Below are 25,313 nucleotides of genomic sequence, written 5' to 3' on the forward strand. Positions count from 1 at the left end.
TGTATTCCTCCTTTTTGCTTTGCGTGTGAATGTGTGTGTGTGTGTGCTGCTGCTGCTGCTGCTCTCCGCGTTGAGCACACACATACATTCACACCTTTCCCTCGGCATGGGTGCCCTCGCGCCATGCGCAGAGGGATGGGGGGAGGAAGGGGTGGTCTTCATCCTCATCACCAGGGTTCCCATCTCAGAGTGCGAGAGTGTTCGTATGAGAAATAAAACAGGAAGGAAACGGCATGCGCCACGCGGATGACACACAGGCAGGCATAAGCCGCCGACACATTGCCTTGCGCACGCGCATGATGCCGTCGAAGTTTGTTGCTTGTGCTGCGCTTGTGTATGTGTATGTGTGTGTGTGTATGTGTGTGTGCTCTTGTCCATGTGATGGGCTTTCTTCTTGCGTGCACCATGACTGGCTACGCTGCACATGGCTCCCTTCCTCCTCCTCCCCCCCTTCCCCTTCATCTGTTGTTCTTTCCGTCCACAGTGCCCACTGGCGCCGAGTGGAATCAAGAGAGCGGGAGGCGTGTGTCTGTGTGTCGTGAGGGGGGGACAGACCTGTACGATGTCTCGATGTCTGCAGGCGTGCAAGCCCCTGTCCTGCTGCCTCAGCGCTCGCATGCTTGACTCTCCACAAGGGTGCTATGGCATAAGGGAAAAACGAGGTGAGCAGTGGGTGCCTCATGAATTGCGCGGATGTACCGCAGGACCTCCACAGGGTGGCGAGGCAGCACCACAAGAGCACAGCACCGAGAAAAAGAGAGAGCATAGCATTGAAGACGTTGATTAGGCCACTTCACTTGCCGAGCACGGCTGCGTATGAGCACGTGAGGAGAGGTTGGGGATGAGGAGGGAGAGGTGTGTGTGCTTCTGTGAGCTGTCGTCACACACGATGTAAGGGTAAAGGAGCTGGTGGTGGGCAATGACGGGGAGGGACGGCGCTGCTGCATTCCTTCTCTCTGCTGGCGGTGACCCTTCGTCGCCACCGCCGCCGACGCCCACAGAAATAGACGCGCGTGCACACAGTCACACAGCACTTCTCTTTTTTTTCTCCTTCCCCTCCCCTCCCCTACCGCCAACAGCAGCAGCCGTGGTTCGCCAACGGCCTGCACATGTTTCCCAGTTCCACCTCTGGTGCGCGTGTGTGTGCTCTATTCGGAGAAAACGGAAGACCGCCCCTCGAGCAAGACACAAAGTAGCACAGGTCCGCAGCGCCGTCGCAGCCGGCGCGAATGGGCCGTTGCGGCGACCGTACTCCGGCCACACAACCGAAAGCGGCACGCATGCGTATGGTAAAAGGCCCCGCCACCCGTGCGCCGGCCCGCACACCCCCTCCGCCAACGCCCCCTGCCGCCGCCCCACGCCCGCCCCGGCCCCCTTGGCCGCGACCCCAGCGCCTCCCGGAGGCCGGGCAGGCCGCCCCCTGGCCGTGGCCGGAGCGCCAAAGGGGCGGGAGGCCGTGCCCACCAGGGGGAGGCGCCGCCGCCAGAAGAGAGGGCAAAGGAGACGCAGCCATTGGGAAGGCCCGACATGAGAACGAGAGCGCACGCCCATGCATTCAGGAACGCACACGCGCGGCGCACGCCCACATGCACATCAGCGACCGTCCGTAGAGGAACGGCACCACCGCCACGCAGGCACGCGCTTTGCAGCGATCTCTCCCCCCGCATTTGGTTTTTATACACGTTTTTCTTCGTTTCCCATCAAAACCGCATCTAAAGTGCAACAGCAACCGCAAAGGAAAAGAGCGACGAAAGCGCGCGCGCGTGTCGAAGCCCTCCCACCCTCTCCCACGCGCGCACTTGCGTACGTTTGGGTGTGCGGGTTCAGCATGGAAGAGGAAGGGGGGAGCACCACGGCGAAACCAGCGTAAACAGTCATCGAGCAAAGCGCCTTGGAAGTATAACAGGGATGGGATGGGATGGGGGGAGGGGGGGCAGAGGCCGAGAGCGCGCCCGCCGCCACCATCGAAGCGACCCACTCACGCTTATACGCAGAGGTACAGAATCACACCGCCGAACAGAAGCCTGAGGGGGGGGGGGGCAGAAAAGCCCACGCGCCGGTGAAAGGATATAAAAACGCGCAACGCCCGTGTGCGTATGTGGAGACTCACGTGTGCTGTGTGGGGGATGGGGGGGGGGGGACGGGAAGGGAGAGAAGAGACGTGAGCGGCGGCGGCAGCATTTTATGGAAGGGAGCGCACACCGACACAGAAAGGGTGATTGGCTGCGGAAGTTCGTAAGGATAGAGCGTGTGCACAGCACCCCACGCACAGATCTTCGCTACGTGAACGGCGACAAGAGCAATCGGAAGCACAAAGGGGCAGGCAAGTCGATCTCAATGGGCCAGGTGGGCGCGGACGCGGCCACGCATGTGTGAGGACGTTCGTCGGTGAGGATAGGGGAGACAGTGTACAGGCTGCCTCAAGTAGTGCACACGCGCACGCCGCCGTCTTCGGCCACACCTCTACCGTCTGCGGCGGCCGTGCTTTGCCGTGGTCCAGGGCCGTGCCTCAGACCCCCAGACGCTGCGGCTGCGTGGCGGCGTGCTCGTGATCCTCCCCTGTCTCCGCGGCGGGGTGGGCGTCGGCGCGCGCCGGCTCGTGCGGCATCTCCGCAGGCTCCAACGCCGCTGACGTCTCCAGAAGGGTTTCGTAGTCCACCGGTTCCTCCAGCCGCGAGTTGGAGCCGGCATTCTTTGGGTCGTCCGAGCTTATGGGGGTGAGGCTGTCTTGCTGAGCGTCATCATCGGCGTCTACAGCCTCATCATCATCTTCGTGCTCCCCGCCATCCTCGGGGTCGCCATGGCCCGGCACGGTTTGGCCGGAGCGCATCTTCGAGTGGTCAGCAAAGGGCGCCTTTGCGTTGGCCACCGCCTCCAGAATCAACGTGTTCTGGAGGCTGTTGTACTCCGTGTTGAGTGGATACACCTCTGCCATCGCCGGCAGCACGCGGTCCATCGAGGTTACGAGCTGCTGCAGGTACTCGTGGTTCAACGAGAGGTAGCGGTGAATGATTTGCGCAGCGGCGTGGTCGTTCACCTCCATCAGCAGACTGAAGGTGTTGTTAAACTTGTCGCGGCGCTTGGTGTACTCCCTCCACGCCTCGTCACGTTTTTGGGTGTATTTCCTGTGGCTCTTGCTGTCGCAGAACGGCTTGCCCTTCCGTGTGTACCGCCTCTCCACCTTCTCGACTTCGGCCTTGTACTTGTTGTAGCGCTCCAGCGCCTCGGTGCGCTTGTGGCGGTACTCACCAATGCACTTCAGGTGCTCCGAGACGGGAAGAAGGCGGGTGACAACGTCGCGGTGAATGCCGGCATTGTACGACTGGAACGGCGGGCCCTCGTTGATGCGGCGCGCCTCTTCTGCGAAAAGCTTCGCCAGGCGGCGCACCTGCGAATTGGCCTCGTCTGGCATGCGCGTGCTTGCGACGGAGCCGGCGTATTCCACCGCGGCGGCGCCGACGTTGCGCAGCGACTCCGATGCGCTGTGGCTACGGCTCGTGGCGGCCTGCTGCGACATGTACTGCACATCCGCCTCGGTCGGGTACGCGTTCAGCTCCTCGACATCCCCCGCTTCAGGCACTGGGTTGTTGTTGGTGAGGGTCAGCTCTGTGAAGGCCTGCCCGACAGCCTCGAACGCGCTCGCGACCTCCTTCATCGCCACCATGCCCTGTGTCACTGCGCGATCGAAGTGGGTGAGGGCGCTTTGCAGGCGCCGCACGTCGTTCACGCGGCGGTCAAACTCATAGTCGCGGTAGGCCGTCATGTTGGCGCTCTCCGAGTCGAAGGACTCTGTCAGGTCAGCACGGAGCCTCTGTACTTCCGTCGGAGAGTGAGGACCAGAGATGCCAATGCTCTCCGTGTGATGTAGGCGCGTGTGCTACCTCTGCTGCACGTGCGATAGAGAGAAAGGGCGTGTGTGTATGTGTGTGACCGAGAAGACGGCGGATACAGGCACGTGCACACGCACACAAGGAGCAGCGAGCGAAAGCGAGGACAGAAGGTGTCGTGGTGCGCCCCAGGCGAGGGGGAGGAAGCTTAGCGGCAGGGGGATGTGTTCGAGCGAATATATATATATATATATATGTCCGTATAGGAGGGGGAAGCGGCCGAGCACGGCAGCCACAACCGTGCACGCCCGTGAGCGCAGAGGCACACGCACACGCGCGTCAAGGCTCACGTCGGGCAACGGGATTGGGGGCGGGGCTAAAGCAGGCGAGAAAAGGTGAAGGTAAGCGAGACGATCGCTCCGTCAACGGAGGCCCACACCACACACACGACTCGAAGAGCTTCTCGAGAGTGACGAGTCACGACGGGGGGAGGGGGGAGGCGGAAAAGAGAAGCGTGCTTATAGAAGGCGGAGAGGAGGAGGGCAGTGGAATGGTGGCGGTGCTTCGCAGTTCGCCGAACGAAACGGTACGGCAGACGGGCAAGTTTCACGAGGGACACGCGTCTGCGGTGTCTGCGAGCGGAGAGGGGGGAGGAGGAGGGGGGGCTGTCGATGACGAGAAGAATAGCGGGCGCCTCTCAAGTTGCACACAAAGAGGGGGGAAGAAGGTACAGAGAAGCGCGCACACACACACACGCACGTCAGCGCAGATACAGGAGAAGAGGGGAAGGGAGAGCGCGCACCAAAAGAATGATGCTGATGGGCGGCGCACAGGTCCGTGGGAAACGCAAAGAGGGGTGGCGTTGAGGGGGGAGGGGGGAGTTGAAGGTTCCTCTGCTTTCAGCCAGCAGGTCAAATCGCAGCCGGCGACGGGAGCGAAAGCGGATGCCCGGGAGGGAGGGGGTTCGGGCGATGTTGCCGCGAGCCGCCAAGAGAGGTGTGATGCGCGTGCGAGCGGGTGATCAGCAGCCGACGCCGTGTTGTTCGAGAGGAAACCGGCAGTACGAGAAGGGAGTGGAGAGTGAGAAGGGGTGCGGAGGGCATTGGCAGGAGCACAGCAGAGAAAACGACGAGTAGGAAGCGATCCCCCGAGTTGAGGGGAACTGAAAGGCCACTCGGGCAGAGGGCGCGAACGTGACAGAGGCGGCAGGCATTCGGTGAAGAAAGAGAGAGAGCTCGGAAGAGGAAGAGGTGCGGCCGCCGTCGCGAAGCGATGCGCACGTCTCGCACTCAGTCGCGTTGACTGCAGCAGTCACCTTCCTCCCCCTTCCTCCCTTTGAGGGGAGGGGGGAGGGGGTGAAAAGGGGCAGGAGAGGGGGGAGGGCACTTCGCTCGCGCTTGCACACGCTCACGTGCGCCCGCGCAGACTGCCATGAACGGAGAACAGTCCCTACCACTCTCGTGCGCACGGTCGCGCGAGCAGGCGCTCACACACAGACATACAGAGAGAGCGCGCGCACGCACGTGAGAGCGACGAGATCCCGCGGCGTGAGCGGGCGCATCGTCTCGCTCCCCAGCCCCCTTACTGGTGTCTGCTTGTATGTTGCTTCCGTGTCAACGAGTTAGAGACTGAGAGAAGGGCGCCCTCCGAGCCCATCCCTTCTCCTCGTATTCCCTTTGTCGCCACCTGGAAGGCAGTCTTAAGCAGCGTGTTACTATGAGTCGCGTGCCGAGTCGCCCACCCCGCCAGCCCCACCTTACCGCTTACCGCGCCGGCGGAACGGCGCGAGGGCACGACTGTCACGCGAGGACACTATCAGGAAAGCATAGCTGTGGGCCCCCTCTTGTTCTCCAACAAGCCCCGCGAAGGCGAGGGCGCGTTCGCCGAGAGAGAGAGAGAGGGAGCGCTAAGGGAAGGGGACAGCGGCGATGCGCGGCACTGCTTGTGCGATGGCTCATAGATTACAGGACTTCTCTCCCGCCTTTGCCCACCCACCCAGACACACGCACACTCACACCTTCTCCCTTCCCTCTCGAGGCCCCCCCTCCCTCCTCAGCGTCTCCAGCGGAGGTCATAAAGGGACCGCCATCCTGAACGTCACCGCTTCTGCGAACGCTGGCGCATGCACAGCTCGCATGTGCACAAGAAGCGGTACTGCTCCAGGAGGTGTCGCGAGCGTGACTGCAGGTCGTCGCCGAAGCTACCGAGATCCACGTAGGAGATGGTGATCTCCTCGCCTGCAGCAATGGGGCGAGTCGCCTCGATACCGATCCAGCCAGCCAGTGACGGCGAGTACGAGGTGGAATACGGCGACTCCGACGAAGTCGCGACGGCCCGAAAAGCCGCAATGCGCTCGTTCGCCTTACGGCGAGCCGCTTCCTCCGTGCGCTCCTCCGGCAGCGCGGTGTTCGAGGCGCCGGTGCGCGCTGCCAATGCCGCCGCCGCCGCCATGGCGTCTGCCGAATCGTACAGCATGACAACAGCCGCATTAGGCACGCAGCTGTGGTTCAGCATGCACACCGTCTCGTGCAGCGACCACCCCGTCGTCTCCTCCGCGTTGTACGGGAAGCCAATGCTGTTGCAGCGGGTGCGCAGAAGAGTGTCGCGCAGGTCTGTCCAAGGAATCGGGTAGCGCGGTGGAAAATGGGCCCCAACTGCACTGCCGCGGTAACGGGTGCTCTCACTGCTGCCACCACGGTGGAGGCTGCCGATGGAAGCGTGCGCGTTGGCCTGAATCGAAGGAGGATCGCCCCCCATGTGCTTTGCCGGTGCTGTGGTGGCGGCGCGCGTCTCCTTCCCGAACGTCGCCACAACACGGTCGCGCGCGAAAACCTCGCAGAGCTGCATCGACTCCCTCGACTGCACATTTGCGTTCGTGTCGAGTGTCGCCAACGCGCGCATCATAGCTGTGTCGCCGAGGTACGCACGCGCGCCGTAGTCAAGGCAGAAGCGTAGAAAGTCTGTGTCGTTGCCCGGAGCGCGGATGGAAGCAGGAAGGGAGGTGTACCACGCGCACGATATCGTGTGTGCACGAAGGAGCGGGTGAAGCATGAGTCGCTCATCCACGACGCTGCCGCCTCGCTTTCCGTCTCCGCGCCGCTGCAGCAGTGGGGCGGTCATGCTGATCGCGCTAGCGCTGGAAGTGTTCATCACATCGACGCCGATATCGGACAGCAGCTGCGCGACGCACGGGGCGCAGAGGACGAATTGGTCGCAGTTTGGGCAGCAATAGGAGCGCACCGGAGCGGCGTTGGGGGCGGTCATCGTGGAAGACGACGAGGACGACAGTGAGGGCGGAGCGGTAACGAGGGAGCGGGAGAGCGTCGCATGCTGCTGCTGCTGCTGGTGTGGGTGGCCGTGGTGAGGAGGCATCTTCTGCTGCTCCGCGCACGCGCGAACGTCGGCGACAAGACACCGGGCACAAATGTGGGTGGCGAAAGGAGAGTAGAGCACTGCTATGTCCGGTGGGGCGGCGAAGATCGCGTTGCCAGGCTTCAGCTCCATCGTAGCCACGACACGGCGGCCCTTGCGCTTCGCATCTGGGTGCGTCTCCTGCACCGCCATTCGCGGAGCGGCGCCGATGGAGACCTGAGTGGGGTGGACGTAGCAGCTCATCGGGCGATAAGCGTACACAGAGAGAGAGGGAGAGGGGGGAGGGCACCACGGCGTGATGCTCTCTCCCCGTCGCCTGGTGCGTGTCGGTGCTCCAGAAACGGAATGTGATGGTGTGCTCGCTTGTGCGTATCTGTCCACAAGTGTGCGTGAGGGAGGGCGAAGGGGGGTAGTAGAGAAGAAGGTAGCGTGCGAGACAAGATCAAAGTGGTGGGAACGCGATGAGCCTCTTGAGCGCCCCGGCGGTACGCGTTCTGAGAACGTGCGTCGCGTGGCTCGGTGCCCACGCGACTGGCGGGAGCGGTACGGTGGGTAGTGGATGGGAAAAGGGGGGCCGCAATGGTGAAGAACGCAGAGGTAAGCGGGGCCGGTGTAGGACGAAGTGTGCGCCGCGCATGCACCCCCCCACCCACACACACACACACGCACGCACGCACACAGCGAAACCGCGCCGATCCCGTCCCGCCCTTCCGTCGCCGCCCAGTCACCCGGGCGCTTCCGGTGCGAGGCAGTCTCCAGCGCCCCTTTGGTCGCTTACGGTACGCCTTAGGTGTTCTGCCGATTGACCTCAAAAAAGCGCTCTGTAAGAGGGGCGAGAGGAGTGCCTCAGCGGTGCGGCCGTGCGTGTGTGTGTGTGTGGAGAGAGAGGGGGGAGGAGGGAGAACGGCACACGTCCAAGAAAACGTCAACTCACGCGTTCTTTGCGCTCCACACCACCACCACCACCACCCACACGCCGCTGTCGGTCCGCTGTCTGGCGCACATGCCCGCGCCACAACGCTACCCAATAAGAAGAGGATATCACAGCCAACGGCGTCAAGGCCTGAACAGAGAAGAGCACCTCAACAACAAATCACGCATGCACACGGGCAGCGGGGGAAAAAAGGCATTTCCTTCGCTTTACCGCGATCGTCTCCGTTTCCTCTGCGGGGCAGCGCACGAGGGCCGAGCGACGCTCGATCCCACGCGGCACCGGCCCCATCGCCGCGTCCCTGCGGGGCAGCCGGCGCAGTCACAACCCAGCACCGCCGCTCGCCCCAAGGCCTACACGCACCAGCCTCGCAGGTCGCTCCGGCGCAGCGCCGTCGAGGGCCTGGAGGCGGACATCAGCGGCGACACATCGCACAGGCCCCACACATACAGCGTCACAGGTGCTCGGCTCTGTGTCGCCACCAGAGGTGCTTGCGCACAGGCAAGGGCATAGGGGAGAGGAGAGGAGAGGAGGTGGGGGCTGTCTGCCTCCCTCCTCGGCACACACAGAGAGTCAGAGAAGGGGGAGGGGAGGGGGGGATGCTGCCCCCCACCAACAACACCTGCGATGCCACACGCACTACGGTGTGTCGCCCCACGCCCCATCGCACACACAGACACTTGCACACACGGATAGGGGCAACGCGGAGCCCCTCTCGAGATCGCCACAGCATGACAGCAACGCGCACAGAGGGCGCCCACGCTCTATGGATGCGGTATGGACAACAATAGCCAGTGAACAGATCCGTGCATCTGCACGAACCAAATAAAAAAAAGGAGGTGTGTCGGTGAGAGGTGCACGACAGTGAGAAGGGAGGGATGGGAAGAGAGAGAGACAGAGACAGCTGAAGTGAAGCGGCAGCAGCCGCGCCACCGAGCCCGACCCACGTCCGTACGCCTTCACACCCTGATGTGTCCCCCTCTTCGTGCCTCTCTCTCTCGCCACTACATTTACCCCCCACCCCCGAGAGCCTCTCTGTGGCACGGCATCGCAGTGGGGCGCCTCTCTCCTCTTCCGCCGATCGCCCTTTTCTATCGTACTTCTATGCGTGCGTGTCTGCCACACATCTTTACGGGTCGCGGTTCTCCGGCTTGGCGTACGGCATGCCGAGCACGTCGAACACGTCCTGCTCTGACCGCACCTCAACGCGTTTGTCCTCCAGCTCGTCCTTCGGAACACCGAGCTCCTCACCAGCATTCTTGCCGCGAATACCGATGCGCTCGTACAGCGCACGCGCCTCTTCTGGTGTGCCCAGCTTGAAGAGGCCGTACTCGTTCAGCAAATAGCCCTTGCTGATGGCCGCCTGGCGCATGATGACGTTGAAGTTTTTGCTGCCCGTGAATGTCAGCATCGCCGTCGGCACGCTCTTCGTCTCGATAAGACGAATATCGACGCGGCGCGCCTTGTACACCTTCGTGTTCTCACGGCCAGCCTTGTCGCGGACAATGCGGGGCGGCAGTCGGCCCATGCCCATGTACTTCAGGGGCCCCTGCGCCATGGTCGCCTCGAGGTACTTGATGCTCTCCAGGAACTCTACGAAGTGCCCCAGTACGCCGGTCGCTGCGACCGGCTCGCTCAGCGGCGGCGCGTCAAGCGTGCGCGACAGAATGGCGTCCACATCGCCGCTGAAGGGGTGGCGACGTCGGTAGCTACCGCAGATGAGGATGGAGAAGTCCTTGCCGAGCACCTCCATGCACTTCTCGCGTAGGAAGTTTTCATGCAGCACGCTCTCCTGCATTGGAATCTTCTCGTTGATATCGTAGAAGTACTTGATGCCAACGCGCTGCTGATCCGTCAACGACGCGATGCTGTCGGCCTTCTGCAGCAGCTCATCGACGGTAAAGATGCCCTCGCGGTCGAAGAGGGCCGCAGCGGCGCGAGGGCCGAAGCCGTGCACCTGCGTCAGCTCCTGGATGGCCTTGAGCTTTGGCTTTGTCTTACTCTCCAACTCCTCGAGCTTCCCGGTGGTCATGATCTCCTCGGCCTTCTTCAACAGCTTTGCGCCAAAGCCAGAGAACGCCTTCAGATCCTGTGGGGTGTTCAGGGGCTTGTCGAGGTTCGTCTTGAGGCTCTCAATGCTGCGGTGATAACTGCTCACCTTATACTTTTCGCCCAGAGCATTGTTCAGATCCGCCATTTCCTGGAAGATGCGAATAATGTTCTCGCGATGATCGCGACGTAGCAATGTGCGGCGGAGCATTGACCTTCTGATTTGCGGAGATGCAGAGAGCGAGCGGGCGATGGGATGGAGATCAAGACGCAGCTGCAACAGATGTGACGAGGCGCGCCAGCTCCGTGAAGATGAGCTCGTATCGTCAAGGGTGCGCGTGAGTGTGTGCGCATACGTGTAACAGACACACACAAGCACACACGCGCCCTCCTCTTCACACAGCGTACGTGCACCGGTGTCTAGCGTTAGGCGTGGATATATCCGTGTAGGTGTCGCGAGTGTATCTATGTGTGAGCGGCTTGAATAGAACCGAGGGGAAGGTGGCGTGGGTCGATTCGCGTGGCTTCCGCGCTTCGCTTCGTCGGCGCCTCCGTCTCTATTGGGGATGGCAGAAGGGAAATGTTTCGCCTTAATGTGTGCGCCAAGAGAAAATGGGCGTGTGTGTAAAATTCAGCGCAGCGCGCGCACGTGGGTCTTGCTGTTCGACGTGAGGGACAAATGTGCTCTGCGATGCTCGCGCAACGCGTACAGCCGGTAGGGAGGGAAGAGAGAGGAGGGAGGCGAGAGCAAGTGGGAGTGGGAGAGGAAGGACTGCGGCCGCTCCTGTGTATATGTCCACAACGGATCAGAGTGAAGGACAGCCGGCACCTGGTGCGGGTCGTCAGCCTGGAAGCTCAGCATCTGTGTGCGCCAAGGAAGCAGCGGCAGACGCGGAAAAAGCGCCGCGCGAGACGTCATGGAGGAGCAGAACAGAGGCAACAGGGGCGGGGCGGGGCGGCAGTGAGGACCCTGAAAGCTTCAGCCAGTGACCCCCTCATCGTTCGGCCTTACCCTCTCTCCTACGCCTCTCCCGGCCTACCCCACTCTCACCCCAGAGACGCCCCTCACCAGCCGTCAGCTACAGCGTAGAGGGAGGGAAGTCGTACAGGTTTGCACCCATGCAGGCGACACCAGCCGTGTCGGGACGCCTGCTGGCTCAATGCACACCACCCGCTGCACCTTCTGCCGCTCCTTCCCCTTCATCTTCGCATTGGTTGCGGCTGATTGCATTACAAAGAACACCGTCTCGCAGGAGAATCAACAAAGAAACACGCACGCACACAACGACGCCCGCGGCGCCCACGACTCAAAATGTTCATGCGCCATGCACACAAGCATACATGTCCGATATTAATCACAGCTAATATATATATGTACACACACTCAGCAGCCTCCGCTACGTCTCCCCCCCTCTCTCCCCCCCCACACACACACGCACACTCCTCGCCCCCTCGCGCGCACAGTGTCCGCTTCTATGAGCGCGCAATGATGCACGTTTTCTTTTTCGCTCCTGAAAGGAAGACGTTTGTGACACCAGCAACAGCGCAGGAGAGCGTAAAGGGCCCGGTGTGTGAGAGCGCTGTGCCATACAGTGATGCAGACGCACGAAGGGCGTACACGTGCATGCACATGCGAGGCAGCATGCAATGGAGGAGGATGAGGAGGGGGTGGGGGCTGGGGGTCAGGCGCATGCAGGCAGTTGCATCATCCCTACACGCTGCGGTCCTTTGGAGGCACGTAGTCCATGCCCAGGGCCTCAAAAATCTCACGCTCCGTATACGCCTTCACTCGCTGCCGCTCCACAATCTTTGCCATCTCACGCAGCTCAGCGAGCTCCTGCGTCGTCTTCTCCTTTCCCTTCTTCTTCAGCGCCTTGGCCGCGGCGGTCACCCTCGGCGCAGCACCGTCCGCATCGCCGCCAGCACGGCTCCCCGCCGCGGCCTTGGCGCCATCCGCCGCCACCGACGATACGCCGGCGAGCCCGGCCCTCTCCCCTTGGATGGCGGAGAAGTCGAAGCGAGCGAGGCGGGTGATCATGTCATGAAAGCCCAGCTCCGGATTCCTCTGTACGACGCTGCATTGCTGCATCTGCCTTCGCGTCGGCTTGCGGAAGAGGCCGTACTCGTTCAGAACGCAGTGCTTCTTGATGGCCTCGCTGCGCATGATGACATTGAAGTTCTTGCTGCCAGTGAAGTACAGCATCGCCGCGGGAAAGCTGTCCGCGTCCACGTAGCGGACATCGAGACGGCGTGCGCGGAACTGCGTTGGCGTCGCGCTGCTCGCCTTTGCCTCCTTGCCCTTGACGCTACCATCCGATAGAGACGTGTTGCTCATCGCGCGCAGGCGGCAGAGCCCCATGAACTTTGTGGGCCCCTGTGCCAGCGTGGCTTCGATGTACTTGTCCGCCTTGAGTCCAGCAAGGAAGGCCCCAAGCACCTCTGACGGCGGTAACGGCGGACAGTCACCGCCCTCTGCCGCTCTGCGCTTGTGTGTGATGAGCACGTCGATGTCTCCAGCGGATTCGACTTGACGGCGGTAGCTACCACATACGACGAGCTCGTAGTCCTTGCCAAGATACTTGCGCATGCGCAGCTTCATGAACGCCTCGTGCAGGCGGCCCTCCTCGTGCGGGATGCGGTGGCACATATCCTCGTAGTAGACAAGCCCCAGCCGCTGCGCGTCGTTCAAATGGAACTTGGACTTGTCCGCGCAGGCCACGAGGTGTGCTGGCTTGCCACTGGCCTTGTTATTCATGTCAAGCTCCCCTGCCCGGATGGCGTAGTCGCGGAGCTGCGCGACGGAGCTGATGTCATATTTCTTGAAGTAGTCGACCGCGGTGCGTGGGCCGACGCCGTGCACCTGCGTGAGCTCGCGGATCGCACGAATAATTGGCTTTGCCTCCTGCCGCTTCAGCTCCTCCAGCCCACCCGTCATGAGGATCTCCAGGACTTTCTCCCGCAGCTTCGTCCCGAGGCCGGGGATGAGATTGTCGGGGGAGAGGATGAGGCTGCGCTTCGCCCGGTTCCTCTCCACCTCCTCCGCACGCTTCTTCTGAGCCGCGGGGTCGTCCTTGTAGAGCGCCTCGATCATCGCCTTCTTCTTCGGGTCATCTTCCGGCAGCGGCAGCAGATTCGGCGGCAGCAACTGAAACACTTTGTCGCCGCGCTTGAAGCGTTCGACGGTGCGCCCGTACGACTGTGACTTGAAGCGCTCGCCGAGGGCGCTGTTGATCTGCGTGAGCTGCTCGAAGATCTGCACGACGCGCTCGCGGTAGTCGGGGAAGAAGAGCGTGTCCTTTGAGTTTGCTCCTTTGCCGGCCTTGCCGCCGCTGCTGCCACTGCTGCCACCACCACGATTCACCGACCCGCCTCCGCTACTGCTACACTTGGCGCCTGAAGCCGCTGTCGAGTCCTCCACGCCCTGCAACTGCTGCTGGGGCGGCGCGCAGCCGGCGACGGGGGCAGAGAGAAAATGAGCCACCGGGGTCGCATTGGCAGCAGCAGCGGCGGCGGCGTCCTCGTCGTCCGTCTGTGGCGCCAGTGAGAACTCGTCATCGATGACCTCCGGCTTCGACACCAACTCCACCGCTGCTGCCATTGCCGCCGCCACATCCGCCTCCCTCGCTGCATCCTGAGCAGCATCCGCATCCTCGGCGGCCGTGGCCGGCGCACCGGTAGTGGCGCCGGCCGTTGATGCGGAAGCGTCGACCAGTTCTGTGCCGCCCCTTTTTGCCGATGCGCCGACACGCTTGCCGCCCTTTTTGGTGAGACGCTTCTTCGACCTGGCAGCCGCCGCAGACGCGGTCAAGTCGCTCGGAGGCGGCTCCGCTGCCTCGAGTGATGGCGCAGTCGCCCCAAGCGACGCCGACTTCCTCCCTCGCTTCGGACGTCGGCGCGGAGACGGCGGCGAGGAAGGTGCCGAGGATGTTGGTGACGCCGCTGTCTCCTTCCCGTCCTTGTGTGGCGCTGGGGTCGCGGTGACGCCTGCCTCGCCCGCTGTCGGTGTGGCCGTGTTGGCGGGAAGGGCTTTCGGGGACAGCGCGAGCCCTCGCTGCAGCTGCCAACGGCGGCGAACGATCTGCGCAGCGAGGCGCTTCTTCGCTGCAAGAGAGGGGGGTCCCTTCCCACCCTTGACAGCGGCCACGTCGACAGTGGCGAAGAGTTTCCGGAACGAGTCTGCCCCCTTCTCATCACCGGCGGCAGCCTCTGCGGGAGGAGGTGGTGGTGGTGCCGCCACTACTGCTGCCGGATCCGCGGCGGCGGCACTGGCAGTGACGAGAAGCCTCTTCTTCATCCGGTTGCCTCGTGCCCGCCTCTTGCTCATGCCCGTGCTAGAGACCGCCGTCGACCCCGGGGTCGCCGTTGCAGCATCGACGACGGCATCCGCCTTGAATACCGACGGCTGAGGCTGGGCGGTCGAGGCCGAGGATGCCTCCGTATCTGCAGTTGCAAGGACTGCGGTCGTGGTTTTGGCTACGGACCGGGGGACTGTGGCCGAGGCGAGCTGAGACAAGGACGCCGATGTCGCGCCACCTGCTGTAGCCACATCAGCTGGTAGCGCCTGCATTGCAGCGTCTATTGCGTCGATGGCGTCCACTTTGCCCGCAACCGCAGCAGCGCTGGTGGCCGCTGCCGGCGCCGTGGCACGTAGGCGCTTGCCACTGCGGGTGCGAGCGCTAGATCGCCTGCGCTGCGTACTATGAATGGCACCACTGTCGTCGTTCATGCCTTCTTCGCCGTCGTCTTGGGCAGCAGCGTTACCGTCCCTGTTGGTGTCCTGAAGAGCTTCTGAGCTCTTCACGCTCGCCGAGTCTTCAGCCGATTTTTTCACCCGCTTCCTCTCTTCGCGTCGCCTGCGGATACCATCTCTGCGCCCCTCGGCAGCATTGGCCTCGGGCGTGGCCGCGTCATCAGTCACACCCGTGCTTTGTGACGGCGACGGCAGGGCGGCGGCACTTGCCGACCCAACGGCGGGCTTGCCAGCCTTCCCCTCACCCGCGTCTGCCGGCAACGAGGAGGCGTGATTAGGGTCAACGGTGACAGACGGCGCCACCGCGGTGCCGGCGGTCATGCTTGAGGCGGTCGTCTCCACCCCTTCAGCCCCGCGGCGCCTCGAGCGCCTCTTTTGGGGGCATCGCGATGGCTTTTGGTGTGCCACCCCAATGGGCGCTGTCACTGCCGCTGTCGGCGTCTCTGCCGAGGGTGTCAGAGCAGCAACAGCAGCCGGCTCCATAGCTGTCTCGGTCGCCTCCACCTCCGCACGGCTGCCGCCGATTCTCCTCTTTGGCTTGCCGCGCTTTCTCTGGCGACGAGGTGAGACCGTCTCGGCGGTCACGGCAGCTGCCGCGAACGCTGCCAGCTCTGGCTCAGTAGCCTCGGCCTCGTCAACTGGCGGGGATCTACTCCTTGCTTTCATGGCCGATGCACTAGCCCCATTGAGGTGAGCGGCAGCTGTAGCCGCCGGTGGCTCCACTTCGATCACCGCGTCGCCCAGTGATCGCATGCGCGCAGCCGTAGTCGCTGTGCCACCGCCTTTGACCGCCCCTTCGCTCGCCCGTTTGCTGGAAGCCGTTGATGGGTCGACCAGCACAGTCGCCGGCAAAATAGGATCAACGACGACAGCAAAGCTGCCCTGGTCACGAGCCCCGAGCGGCACATCGGGGGGCGGCATGGCCGCCGCCGTCTCCGAGACACGGCTGCGCTTGCGATGAGCTCCACGGCGATGGCGCAACTTTGTCCCAGTTGACAAGGCGGTGACAGTAGCAGCAGCGCCAGTTGCATCAGCTGACGTGCTCGTTGTGCTAGAGACACCGCGCAGTTGCACGGTCAGCGACGCCGCAACCGCTGACGAAGCCGGCAGGAACGTGGAGGCCTCTGGCAGACGCCCGCCACCGCGCAGGCACCCCAACGACCATCGAGGCGGCACACAAATGAAACGTTGGCCGTCGGCACAGGGCGGAGATGTCGTGGCAAAGCTGGCGCCGACAGCGAAGAGGGTGCCGACACGGCAGCGACGGTGACAGCGTCCCGTCCGTGGCACGATAGAACTTAGACAGACGCGCATTCGCCTTCTTTCGTCGCACACTCTTTTCTGTTGCGCTTATTTGGGGGAGGGGGAGGGGGTTCACGTGTGGAGAGCGATGGCGCGACCCGCTGGCGCTTTATATGGGCTGTACGCCCCCCACCCCTCCTCCTTCCCTCCTGTGCGTGTGCGCGATGAGAGCAACACCGTCACTCTCACAGCCCTCCGCCCACCGCAGCCCTTCTCTTTGGCGCCTTGCCTTCGTTGCGTCTTTCAGATGTGTGAGAGAAGGGGGCCTGCCTGCGTACGCCACACAGACACAAACACGCGCGCATATACCTACACGCGCGAGCCGCTCCAGTTCGAGAACGCCCCGATTTCTCCCTCCTTCGTATAGATATATATATATAGATGTTGCTATCTCTTCTTCCCTTCCGCTGGCGCAGATACGTGCGTCTCCAGTGATGACGCAGCGCGCACAGGCGGCGGTGGCAGGAAGCAAAAAAAAAAGAAAGAGAGCGCGTGCGCGCGAGCGAGCGGGACCGACGGGCTCAGACACGAGGAGGCCTGCTCGCAGGCGCTGAGCTGCCGAAAGATCGACGCTTCAGCCCACGTGTGCACTGCAAAGATTTGCGTCAGATACTCGGGCCCGTCTGTGCGGCCTGTTGTCGGCGAAAGACGCGGCCACAGCTACGGCAGCCGCGTACTTTGCAGGGGCCCCTCAATGGAAGTGTGGCACCACCGCTTTTACTCTCACAGGGCGCACCACCATTCAGCCACGCTGATGTGCTGGAGCTGGTCAATGACGATGGCGACTGTGTAGCGTGCCTGTGACGGTATCTGCGTATTTCTGTCGTGCGTGCCGTGGACGCGAAACGGGAGGGCGTGGCCGTGATGCGCGCGTGCGGATAGACGCCAAAGAAGAGAGAGTGGAAAGGACCAGAGGGGAGGAGGGAACGACAACGAGGCCAAGACTCCGCCAGCGTCGCTAGATCAGCCGCACGCGCACGAGGGCGAGAGCGGGACGGTGACTGAGTAAGTTAGGGGGAGGAGGGAGAGCCTCTATGTCGGTCTATGTGCGAGTGTCAATTCCTTTTGCTTCGCTTCTATGTGCGTAAAAATTTTATGTATCTCTGTGTGTACCGTAGGCGCGGATGTGGGTGAGTGTTGGGTATCAGCCGGGGGTGAGAGTGGAAGTGCGGGTGCGTGAGCAAATGACGGAGGGCGGCTCCACGTCGCCCTCCGCCTCCTCCTCTGCCTTTTTTTTCTCTGTGTTGATGCGTTCGTGGATACTTCGGGGACAAGAAAGGAGAGGAGAGGAGGGGAGGGGGGGAAAGGATCGACTTTGGTATAAAAAAAAACTCTGCAGAGAGCGAGCAACGCACACACAAGCGTGAGAGACCTCAAAGAATGGGGAGTGCGCGTGTGCGATGTCCCTCTGACTTGCCGTATTAACCCTTCTGTCGCTCGCTTCGTTGCCCTACCCTCTTCAGTGCGGAAGCTCTTCCAACGGCTCTTCACTGAGGGCGCGGATGCGCGAGAGCGCAGTGAATAGCGGTCAGATATGTGTGTCGATGCGTTGGTGGCAGGGGGGGAAGGCGTGAGCGGGAGGAGGAGGGGAGCATCAAGAAGGGGAGGGTAAAGCAGTGGCGACCGATGAGCACGCATGTATTCCGCACAGAAAGCGACTGGTGAGAAGAGAAGAGGGCGCACATCGCATATGCGCAGGCACGGGACAGGCGCACGCGGCCCGCGCGATGGAGGGACGCCCCGACCAGCCACCCCCAGCGACCACCCACCCGCCCCACCACCCCACGCCCGCAAGCGCCGAGGCATAGCGCGGAGGGCGAGGAGGGGGGAGGGGCAGAGGGAAGGAGACGACATCGCTCTTCCATTCCTCTGCCCCGCTGACTCGCCTTCGACATTCGCCGTAGGTGCTTTAGGATTTCCGTTATGCGTTACGGGCCATAACAACGCGCCACAAGTGCCCCCTCGCCCCGCCAGGCGAGCCCCCATTATTCGTGCATCGTGGAGAGGGAAGGAGGGGGGGCAGGAAACACTTCGTGGCCATGTCCTCAGTGCGCTCGCATGAGGCACAAGTGGCGCCACCTCACCCTTGCCGCTGTCATCCCCCCCACTCCCGATGTTGTTCTTCATTTCCTGCCAGCATTATCCAAGTCGACTCGATGTGAGTCGGCCTTCGCTTTCCTCGCCATCGGTGAACGCCGGCCCCCTGGTAGCCGGCGCCGGCAGGGCGGCGGAAGGCTTCTGCCGCAACTGCTTCTGCGGGCAGCGACCAGCACCACCACCACCAACGCCGACGCCGCCGCGCATCCGCCGTGTCGTGCCGACCCCCCACGAGTCGTACTCCTCCAGCAGTCGGACGAGCGTTGGGGTGAGGCGTGACACGAGGCCGCGCTGCATATCAGCGAAAGAGACGATCATCAGATCAAACGCGAAGGAGACGTTGGCGTACGGCGACTCCGCCGACTGGTGCGCGTCCGCGGGTGGCGGCGGAAGCGGCGGGCCCGCCAGCTCTGCATCGCCCTTGCCCTTGCTGCCGTTGCCATCCTCCCGCGGAGCCGCTGATGCAGCGTTCCCGGTCAGCCTCTCTTGTTCGCTGGGGCACCTTGGCCCTGGCGAACCTTTGCTCGCCACGCCGCCGCCGGGGAGGTCGAGAGGGTCCACTGCGCCCTCACCATCCGCCACCACTGCCGCGGTGGCTCGCGTGCGGCGCTGACAGACGAGTGCGGTGGACCGTCCGCCCAGCTGCTCCTTCGTCAAGCCTGGCAGCTTTGGGTAGCGCTGAGAGAAGTGATTCAGCACGACAAACTCAGCCCGCACCGCGGCGCCGATGCGGAGTGCCTCGGGAAGAGTCGAGTGCTTCTTGCGAGCGGCCTCCTCCTCGAACCCGGGGCCGAATGTCGCCTCATGCACGAGGACGAATACCGGTGGCGACGACGAGGACGAGGAAGAGGACGGCGACGACGGCTGCGGGGCAGGCGATCGCGCTACCGCCGCCGCCGCTGGAGCCCTGCCAGCGCTGCCACTGCCGCAGACATCCTTCACGAGCGTCGCGCCCACCGCCCCCCCTGCCGTGCTGCCCACGCCCGCTCCATCCATCAGGAGCCCACCCTGAGCAACGAGTTCGGTAGGGTTCCCGCACCTCGGTGGCCGACGCCGCGCCCGCGCGGCAAAGTTCCAACTGCGTTCCACCAAGAAGGACGAGGGGCGTGTGTCGCCTGAGAAAAGCAGCACACGAGAGCTGTCCGGGATGCACGAGAGGGGCTCTGCACCGTACAGCTGCCCAGTCGCAGCCTCCGCTGCGTCGCGCTTGGCAGCGCGCCCTTCGGCACCCCCCGCCGCCTCCCCCTGAACCGTTTTGGTTGACGAGCAGAAAGGAAAACGTAACAGCAGCGCGTGCGCATTGGCGGGGTGGTCCACGGTGACCACCTCCGCATCCCACCAGACGTCGTCCCTCGCCAGCGCCGCCGTCACCGCTGTTGCAGAAACCGCAGCGCCGTCACCGTCGACGCAGCGCGCGGCGGCGAGAGAGGCGTTTGCGGGCGGTTCAGAGGAAGATAGCAGGGGCGTGTCTGACGAGGGATGCCGCAGCTGATGCTGAATGCCGGTTGCGATCGCCCGGTTCCACGCAGTCAGGTGCGCCTGCAGCAGTGGCATCGGTACAACATGTTGCTCCTCTGGCTGGCTGCTGCAGACGCGAGGAGCAGTACGATGATGACCACATCGATGCGTGAATGATGTAGCACGAGGAAAGCCCACATCGTCATCGCCGAGAGCGTGGTTATCGCGCTCTGCGCCGTCCGCACAGTCATGACGACTGTTGTTAGGCGCGGCAGTCGAGGCTCGGCACCTCCCTTGGCACCCGTCGGATACAACGCTGCCCTCTTCTTCCGCGGATGCAGTCGACAGCAGCCCCCCCTTGCGAAGCACGCTGGCCGGCGGGGGCATCAACTCAAAGACGCACTCCTCCTGAAGCCACGTCGTGTAGGGTGCCGTGCCGCCCCAAGCATCCATCATGAACGCGTAGACCTCTGCCGGACACACGATAAGCAGCTTTCGCGCCGGTGGCACCGCGCATGAGCCACGTTGAAGGTATTGATGGCGCAGCGTGAGGAGGGACATGAGGCCGAGGTGGTGATCGGCGTGGGCGTGCGAAATGAAGACGAGCACAATATCGAGCACAAACTGCGCAAGACGCGCGTCGGCAGCATCTCCGGGCTCTGTGAAGGCCGCCGCACAGGACGGATGAGCAGAGGACGTGCTGCTCTCGGTGTCTTCGCCGTGGTCATTGGCATCTTCGCGCCGGTCCCGGCTGCTCTCCGGATGGCTGCCACATGTGCCACACAGCGGCGACTTCGGCACGTGGCAGCGAGGCTGGCGCTGGAGGCATGCGCCGCCGCTACGGACTCGCCCGCAGAGGGAGGCGAGCTGCCCGGCGCTACCCTCCCCAAAGTCCAGAATGACCACCCCACGTCGAAGTCGCTGCGTACATGTTGCCGGCGGTCGCCACGATGAAGGCGGCGACCCCGTCGTCTGTGAGCCGCCCGCGTCGGTGGTGGCGGAGTCGCGAGAGCGCCCGACGAAGTCCGTCGAGCGCGAACCGAAGGAGACGTCACCGTCACGCCGCGCGCCTGCAGCCTCGCCCGCGGGGGGCCTGCCACGTGGCGCCGACGGCGTATCCTCTGACACCACTGCGGCAGCTACCGGGGCATCAACGCCAGCATCCTCGTGAGGCAGTGGCTGGGCAGGGCCGTCCTCTCTAGGGAAGCAGTAAGCGGGAAGGTGCAGCTCCAGAAAGGTGCCGCTCACGTTGCGGTACTTGCTGGGGACAGCAGAGCCGGTCCCCAGGAACCCCACTGCGCCACCGCCGATGCCTGCAAGGCCAGTGCTGCGCATACCCACATGCTCTGGCGAGGCTGCGAAGCTGTCGTGCGTGTCCACGCGGCCCACAGCCGGCGTCAAGGTTGTCGCCGGTGCTTCTCCAGCCGCTGTTGCAGCAGCCACAGCCGAGCTCGTCTCAAGTGAGCGCAGAAATGCTGCGGACAGAAGGGCCAGCGCAGAGGCCGGTGTGGGGTACGGCAGCAGCGACGTAGCACCCTCCATGACGGCAAGGTGGCGCGACGGTGCCGAAGGAGGCTGAGTGCAAGCTGCCGGTGGCCGCGCCCTTGAACTTGCTGCGGCTGCGGCTGCCGAGGAGCAGGCACCAGAACAGGCTGGCACTGTCGCAGTATCATAGCTCAGGCTCGTCTGACGCGCTCGCTTGCGGAATGTCGACAGGGGAGACGGGGACGCAGCCTCCGCCGCCACCGTACCGTGAACTGAAGAAGCCTTGGCGGTTGCCGATGCCGACAACGCCGTCGCTGCTCCCTGCTGCGCGTGGTCCGTCTTCCGCTTCAGACCTCGACCTTGGTGAGGCAGCTGCAGCGCCGCCTCCGGGATGCACCGCAGCTTCAGCGAGTAGGGCCAGTACCCCACGCTGTCATCAGCAGAGGTGCTATTCCAGTCCTGCGCGCTCGGGCTCGTGCGCTGCGTGCGCGCCGCGCCACTGCTGCCGGAAGCCTCCACCGAGACAGCAGCCTCTCCTCCTGCGCCACCACCGGCTGCGCAACCCTCAGCGACCTCACCAACATCACAGACTCTTTGCGGCACGGCCGTTGCCCCCAAAATAGGGAAGAGCGACGGTGCGAGGTGGCTGAGATGATAGCGGTGGACGAGAGCCGTAGGGAAGGCCGTGTAATGCTGCTGTACGTAACTGGTGAACAGATGCCATGTGCGTTGTGGCCGTCTTGTCGTCGGAGGACTTTGGCGCGCCTCCCCCACCTCCACAGAGCCGCCATCGCGCTCCCCATCCTCACCCGCCCGCGCGTCCTCATCAGCGCCGTCGAACATGTCGTGAAGAGTGAAGGATAGCGACGGGGCCAGCGAAAGCTGGACCGCTGGCAGAGAGCTACAACAGTCCTGTCGCCGCGGCGCAGATGTCTTTGCGGTCATGGTCGCGCCACCACCCGACTCGACCCTCTCCTCCACTGCACCCTCCTCGCCGTGATGCCCTGTCCCGCAGACGCGCTGATGATGATGGAGCGGATGGCGCTCGACGGCTACATCGGCAAAGACGTACGCGTTGTAGGCAGCATAGATGCTGGGCGTGGCGGCCTCACACTCTGCCCATGACGACACCGGTAAAGGCGGAAGCAAATTCGACGGCGCCCTCACCCTGTCCTCGCGTGCGGCAGAAGAGTGAGGCAGCATGTCGTGACGCCAGCGACGCTCCACGTCAGCAAAGTAAGCGGCGGGTTGCACGTGAAAGGCGTGCCGCACAACGAGCTGACGCGGTCGTCGACTCAAACGTGGCGCCTGCGAAGGATTTGGTGCTGCCACCGTCTCCTCGGCCGCCCCGTCGCCCCCTTCGTGGTAGTACGCGAGGTGCGGAAAGTGCTCTAGCAGAAGGCGCTGCAGCGCCCCACCTCCGTGTCCACCGACGGCCGAGCGGCGACAGGTTTCGCCGTCCGCCTCAGCCTCCTCGCACGCGGCAGCAAAGTTTCTCGCAGGCGATTCCCAAGTGTCATCAACAGAGCTACCTAACAGCCGCGTGACGGCCTCCCGTACATCTTCTGGTCGATCGCCGTCCAACACGAGCGAGATGTACGCATGTCGCGTTGCCTCCGTGGGACGCATCACCTGATGCGGGTGCACCCGGCGTCGCCGTGCAACGGATGATTGGGGGCTAACGTGCGCACAGGGAGCTGTGGCATTCGGCGAGGGAGGCAGCGATACGGCTGGCGTATCCGCCATGTCCGCATCCACGTCTGCCTCCACAGACATTCCTTGCTTAAGTTGGCCGTACTTGGGGCCTGAGCGGACACCCAGCGCGCGCGCCCTGGCGGGGTCGAAGCTGGGCCCCGGTGATACAATGACTGCATACCCGAAGACAACGTCATGACTCGTTGGGGCTGTGAAGGCCACCGTCGACGCTGCCACATCCACGTCCTTCCCTCCCTCTGTGCCCACTGCAACGTGCGCGTGGCACGGACCATGACGCTGTCGCGTTCCGTCGACTCTGGCGGACAGCGACGTCGACTGGGGCTGGCTGGCCATCGCGTCACTTACCGCGGCAGCACCTGTGACGCTCTCGCTCTCCCCACCTCGGCACCCACCCGAGACGCGAAAGCACACCAGCAGGCTCTGCTGGCTGAGCGGCAGTGTTGCGTGAATGTAAGGTGAGGACGCCAGTGCCCCCTCCCCTGTTAGGCCGCGCGGCATCGCGGGCTCGCCCACCGTCTCGAGAAAGTGCACCTGGTTGTTCCCCACGGCCGCCTCCGATCTCGCAGCGGTGCCATCGTGGCCGCCGCAGGCTGGCGTGTGATCCGTCGCACTTCGCACCACTCCGTGAAGCTGCCGGAACGTCATGGGTCGGTGCTGGAAGTAGTGGAAGCGCAGCGTCGCCAAGAAGCGGCGTAGACCAACGGATGGTAGCGGCGAGGATAGCGGCACCCCTGCCACAGCTGCCGTCGGCCGTCCCGTTGACGTATTCGCGCGTGCGCCCCCAGCTAGTGAAGAGGTGCAAGTCTGTACATGAGCGTCCACACTGTTAGAGTCGCGAGGGTCGCTGCCACCAGCGCTGCTGCGCGCACCGCCCGGTGCGAAAATATTCATGCGGACGGGCTGCGCTGGGCCGTCCACAGCCGCACTGGGGCCGAAGAACGTGGCGTGTCTCACGCCGGCATCGTTGATGGTAAAGAGCATGCCAGGCAGCCCCATCACCGCCGACGCCGCGCCGACAGGCGCCGCGTCTGTGGGACCCGCGACGGGGCCCGCCGGTCTTCCTCGGTGCGGCTTACCCTCCGCTGAGCTGACGACATTGTTGGGGGGAGGCGATGACGAGCCACTCGTTGTGCAGCTCCACCGCGTGAAGAAGAAGCCTCGCACCTTCTTCAGCCGGATGTTCGCCTCCGAGCTAAACCGCTGCGCCCCCTCTGGGCAGTTGAAGAGGATGTAACCCTCGTTGCCGCTCGAGCCAGCGTCTGCCGTGACGTTCGGCGCAGAGGATGGCACCAGTGGTTCCGATGGCTGTGGATGCAGAAGTGTCGCCCGATGGAACGGACCAGCTCGCGGCCATGTCGGTCGCTTCGCCGTCAGGTATGAGGACCAGCTCGAGGATGAGGACACCGCAGACTCGGCGGCCTCTCCTGGAGAGGGCTGGTGGGGCGTGCCGCCAACGTCTGCGTGCGCGGATGGCGCGAGCCTCGGAGCGGGGGCGATTGCGTTGGCAGGCGACCGTGATGTATCCTCAGCATCGACCGTGTAGATGTTACCTAAGACCGGTGGCACCTCTCCTGTAGGCCAACTCGACCCCACTGCGGAGGCTTCGGCAGAGTCATGTAGCACTGGATGATCAAGAGGGCCGTAATAGCAGCACCCACCGTACCCGTTCGGCGTGTCGGAGCCTAGTAGCTGCACGTAATGTGTCATGAGATTACGTTGGTGGGTGGAGGGGGAGGGAGGAGGCCCGCGTACGTGCAGGGACGACCTGTAAGTTCTGCCAGACGCAAAGCCACCCTACCCACCCCCTCTTCCCCACTCTCTGCGTCCCCACGTATACCTATCGGGCTGCCTCTCTGGTGTATATGCGCCTGCGCTAAAGTTCCGCGGCACACCCAACGACAGAAAAGAATTCGCTGCCTTCCTCCAACAGGAAGGGGAGAGGAGGTGGCATTGTGAGAGAGGAGAGAAAGAGAAGCACACGGAGCGCATTAAATAGCTGAGGGGAGGGAGGGGGAGCAGGGAAGAAGGGAAGAAGGGAGGCCCACAGGCCTGCCCCTCTGCTCCCCCGCTTCGCTCCGGGAAGTATGCCGCTGATGTTGCGGCATCGCTTCGCATTGCATATGGAGTTGCTGAAAGCGCAGCCCAGCACGCGCAGAAATCCGCCCGACACTCATCAACGCAGAGACAGCCGCACCGCACAGCTGCTCCCATCGCAGATCTGAGATGCCCTGCGCCCACGCACAGGCGCACGAACGCACATGCGCGCGCGCGAGAGAGAGAGAAAGTGAAAGGAAGAGACGTCCGCTAACGTTTCGGCGCGAGGCTG

The 25,313-nt window shown here is 63.5% G+C and overlaps 5 protein-coding genes across 5 annotated transcripts; all 5 read right to left on the reverse strand.

The window, feature by feature from the left end:
- Positions 1–2,509: 2,509 nt before the first annotated feature.
- On the reverse strand, positions 2,510–3,763 carry LSCM1_07209 (uncharacterized protein; the record flags this gene model as incomplete). The annotated part of the gene is made up of 1 exon (XM_067324592.1): positions 2,510–3,763. One exon carries the CDS (start codon positions 3,761–3,763, stop codon positions 2,510–2,512), a length of 1,254 nt encoding a protein of 417 aa, XP_067180949.1.
- Positions 3,764–5,924: 2,161 nt separating this feature from the next.
- Positions 5,925–7,442, reverse strand: LSCM1_07210 (uncharacterized protein; the record flags this gene model as incomplete). The annotated part of the gene is made up of 1 exon (XM_067324593.1): positions 5,925–7,442. One exon carries the CDS (start codon positions 7,440–7,442, stop codon positions 5,925–5,927), a length of 1,518 nt encoding a protein of 505 aa, XP_067180950.1.
- Positions 7,443–9,259: 1,817 nt separating this feature from the next.
- Positions 9,260–10,390, reverse strand: LSCM1_07211 (uncharacterized protein; the record flags this gene model as incomplete). The annotated part of the gene is made up of 1 exon (XM_067324594.1): positions 9,260–10,390. The coding sequence occupies one exon, from the start codon at positions 10,388–10,390 to the stop codon at positions 9,260–9,262; it is 1,131 nt and encodes a 376-aa protein (XP_067180951.1).
- A 1,500-nt stretch (positions 10,391–11,890) lies between these two features.
- On the reverse strand, positions 11,891–16,243 carry LSCM1_07212 (uncharacterized protein; the record flags this gene model as incomplete). Its single annotated transcript, XM_067324595.1, has 1 exon — positions 11,891–16,243. One exon carries the CDS (start codon positions 16,241–16,243, stop codon positions 11,891–11,893), a length of 4,353 nt encoding a protein of 1,450 aa, XP_067180952.1.
- Positions 16,244–18,370: 2,127 nt separating this feature from the next.
- On the reverse strand, positions 18,371–24,694 carry LSCM1_07213 (uncharacterized protein; the record flags this gene model as incomplete). Its single annotated transcript, XM_067324596.1, has 1 exon — positions 18,371–24,694. The coding sequence occupies one exon, from the start codon at positions 24,692–24,694 to the stop codon at positions 18,371–18,373; it is 6,324 nt and encodes a 2,107-aa protein (XP_067180953.1).
- Positions 24,695–25,313: the final 619 nt, after the last annotated feature.

Source organism: Leishmania martiniquensis, chromosome 8, assembly GCF_017916325.1.
Source record: "Leishmania martiniquensis isolate LSCM1 chromosome 8, whole genome shotgun sequence".
NCBI classification, from domain to species: domain Eukaryota; phylum Euglenozoa; class Kinetoplastea; order Trypanosomatida; family Trypanosomatidae; genus Leishmania; species Leishmania martiniquensis.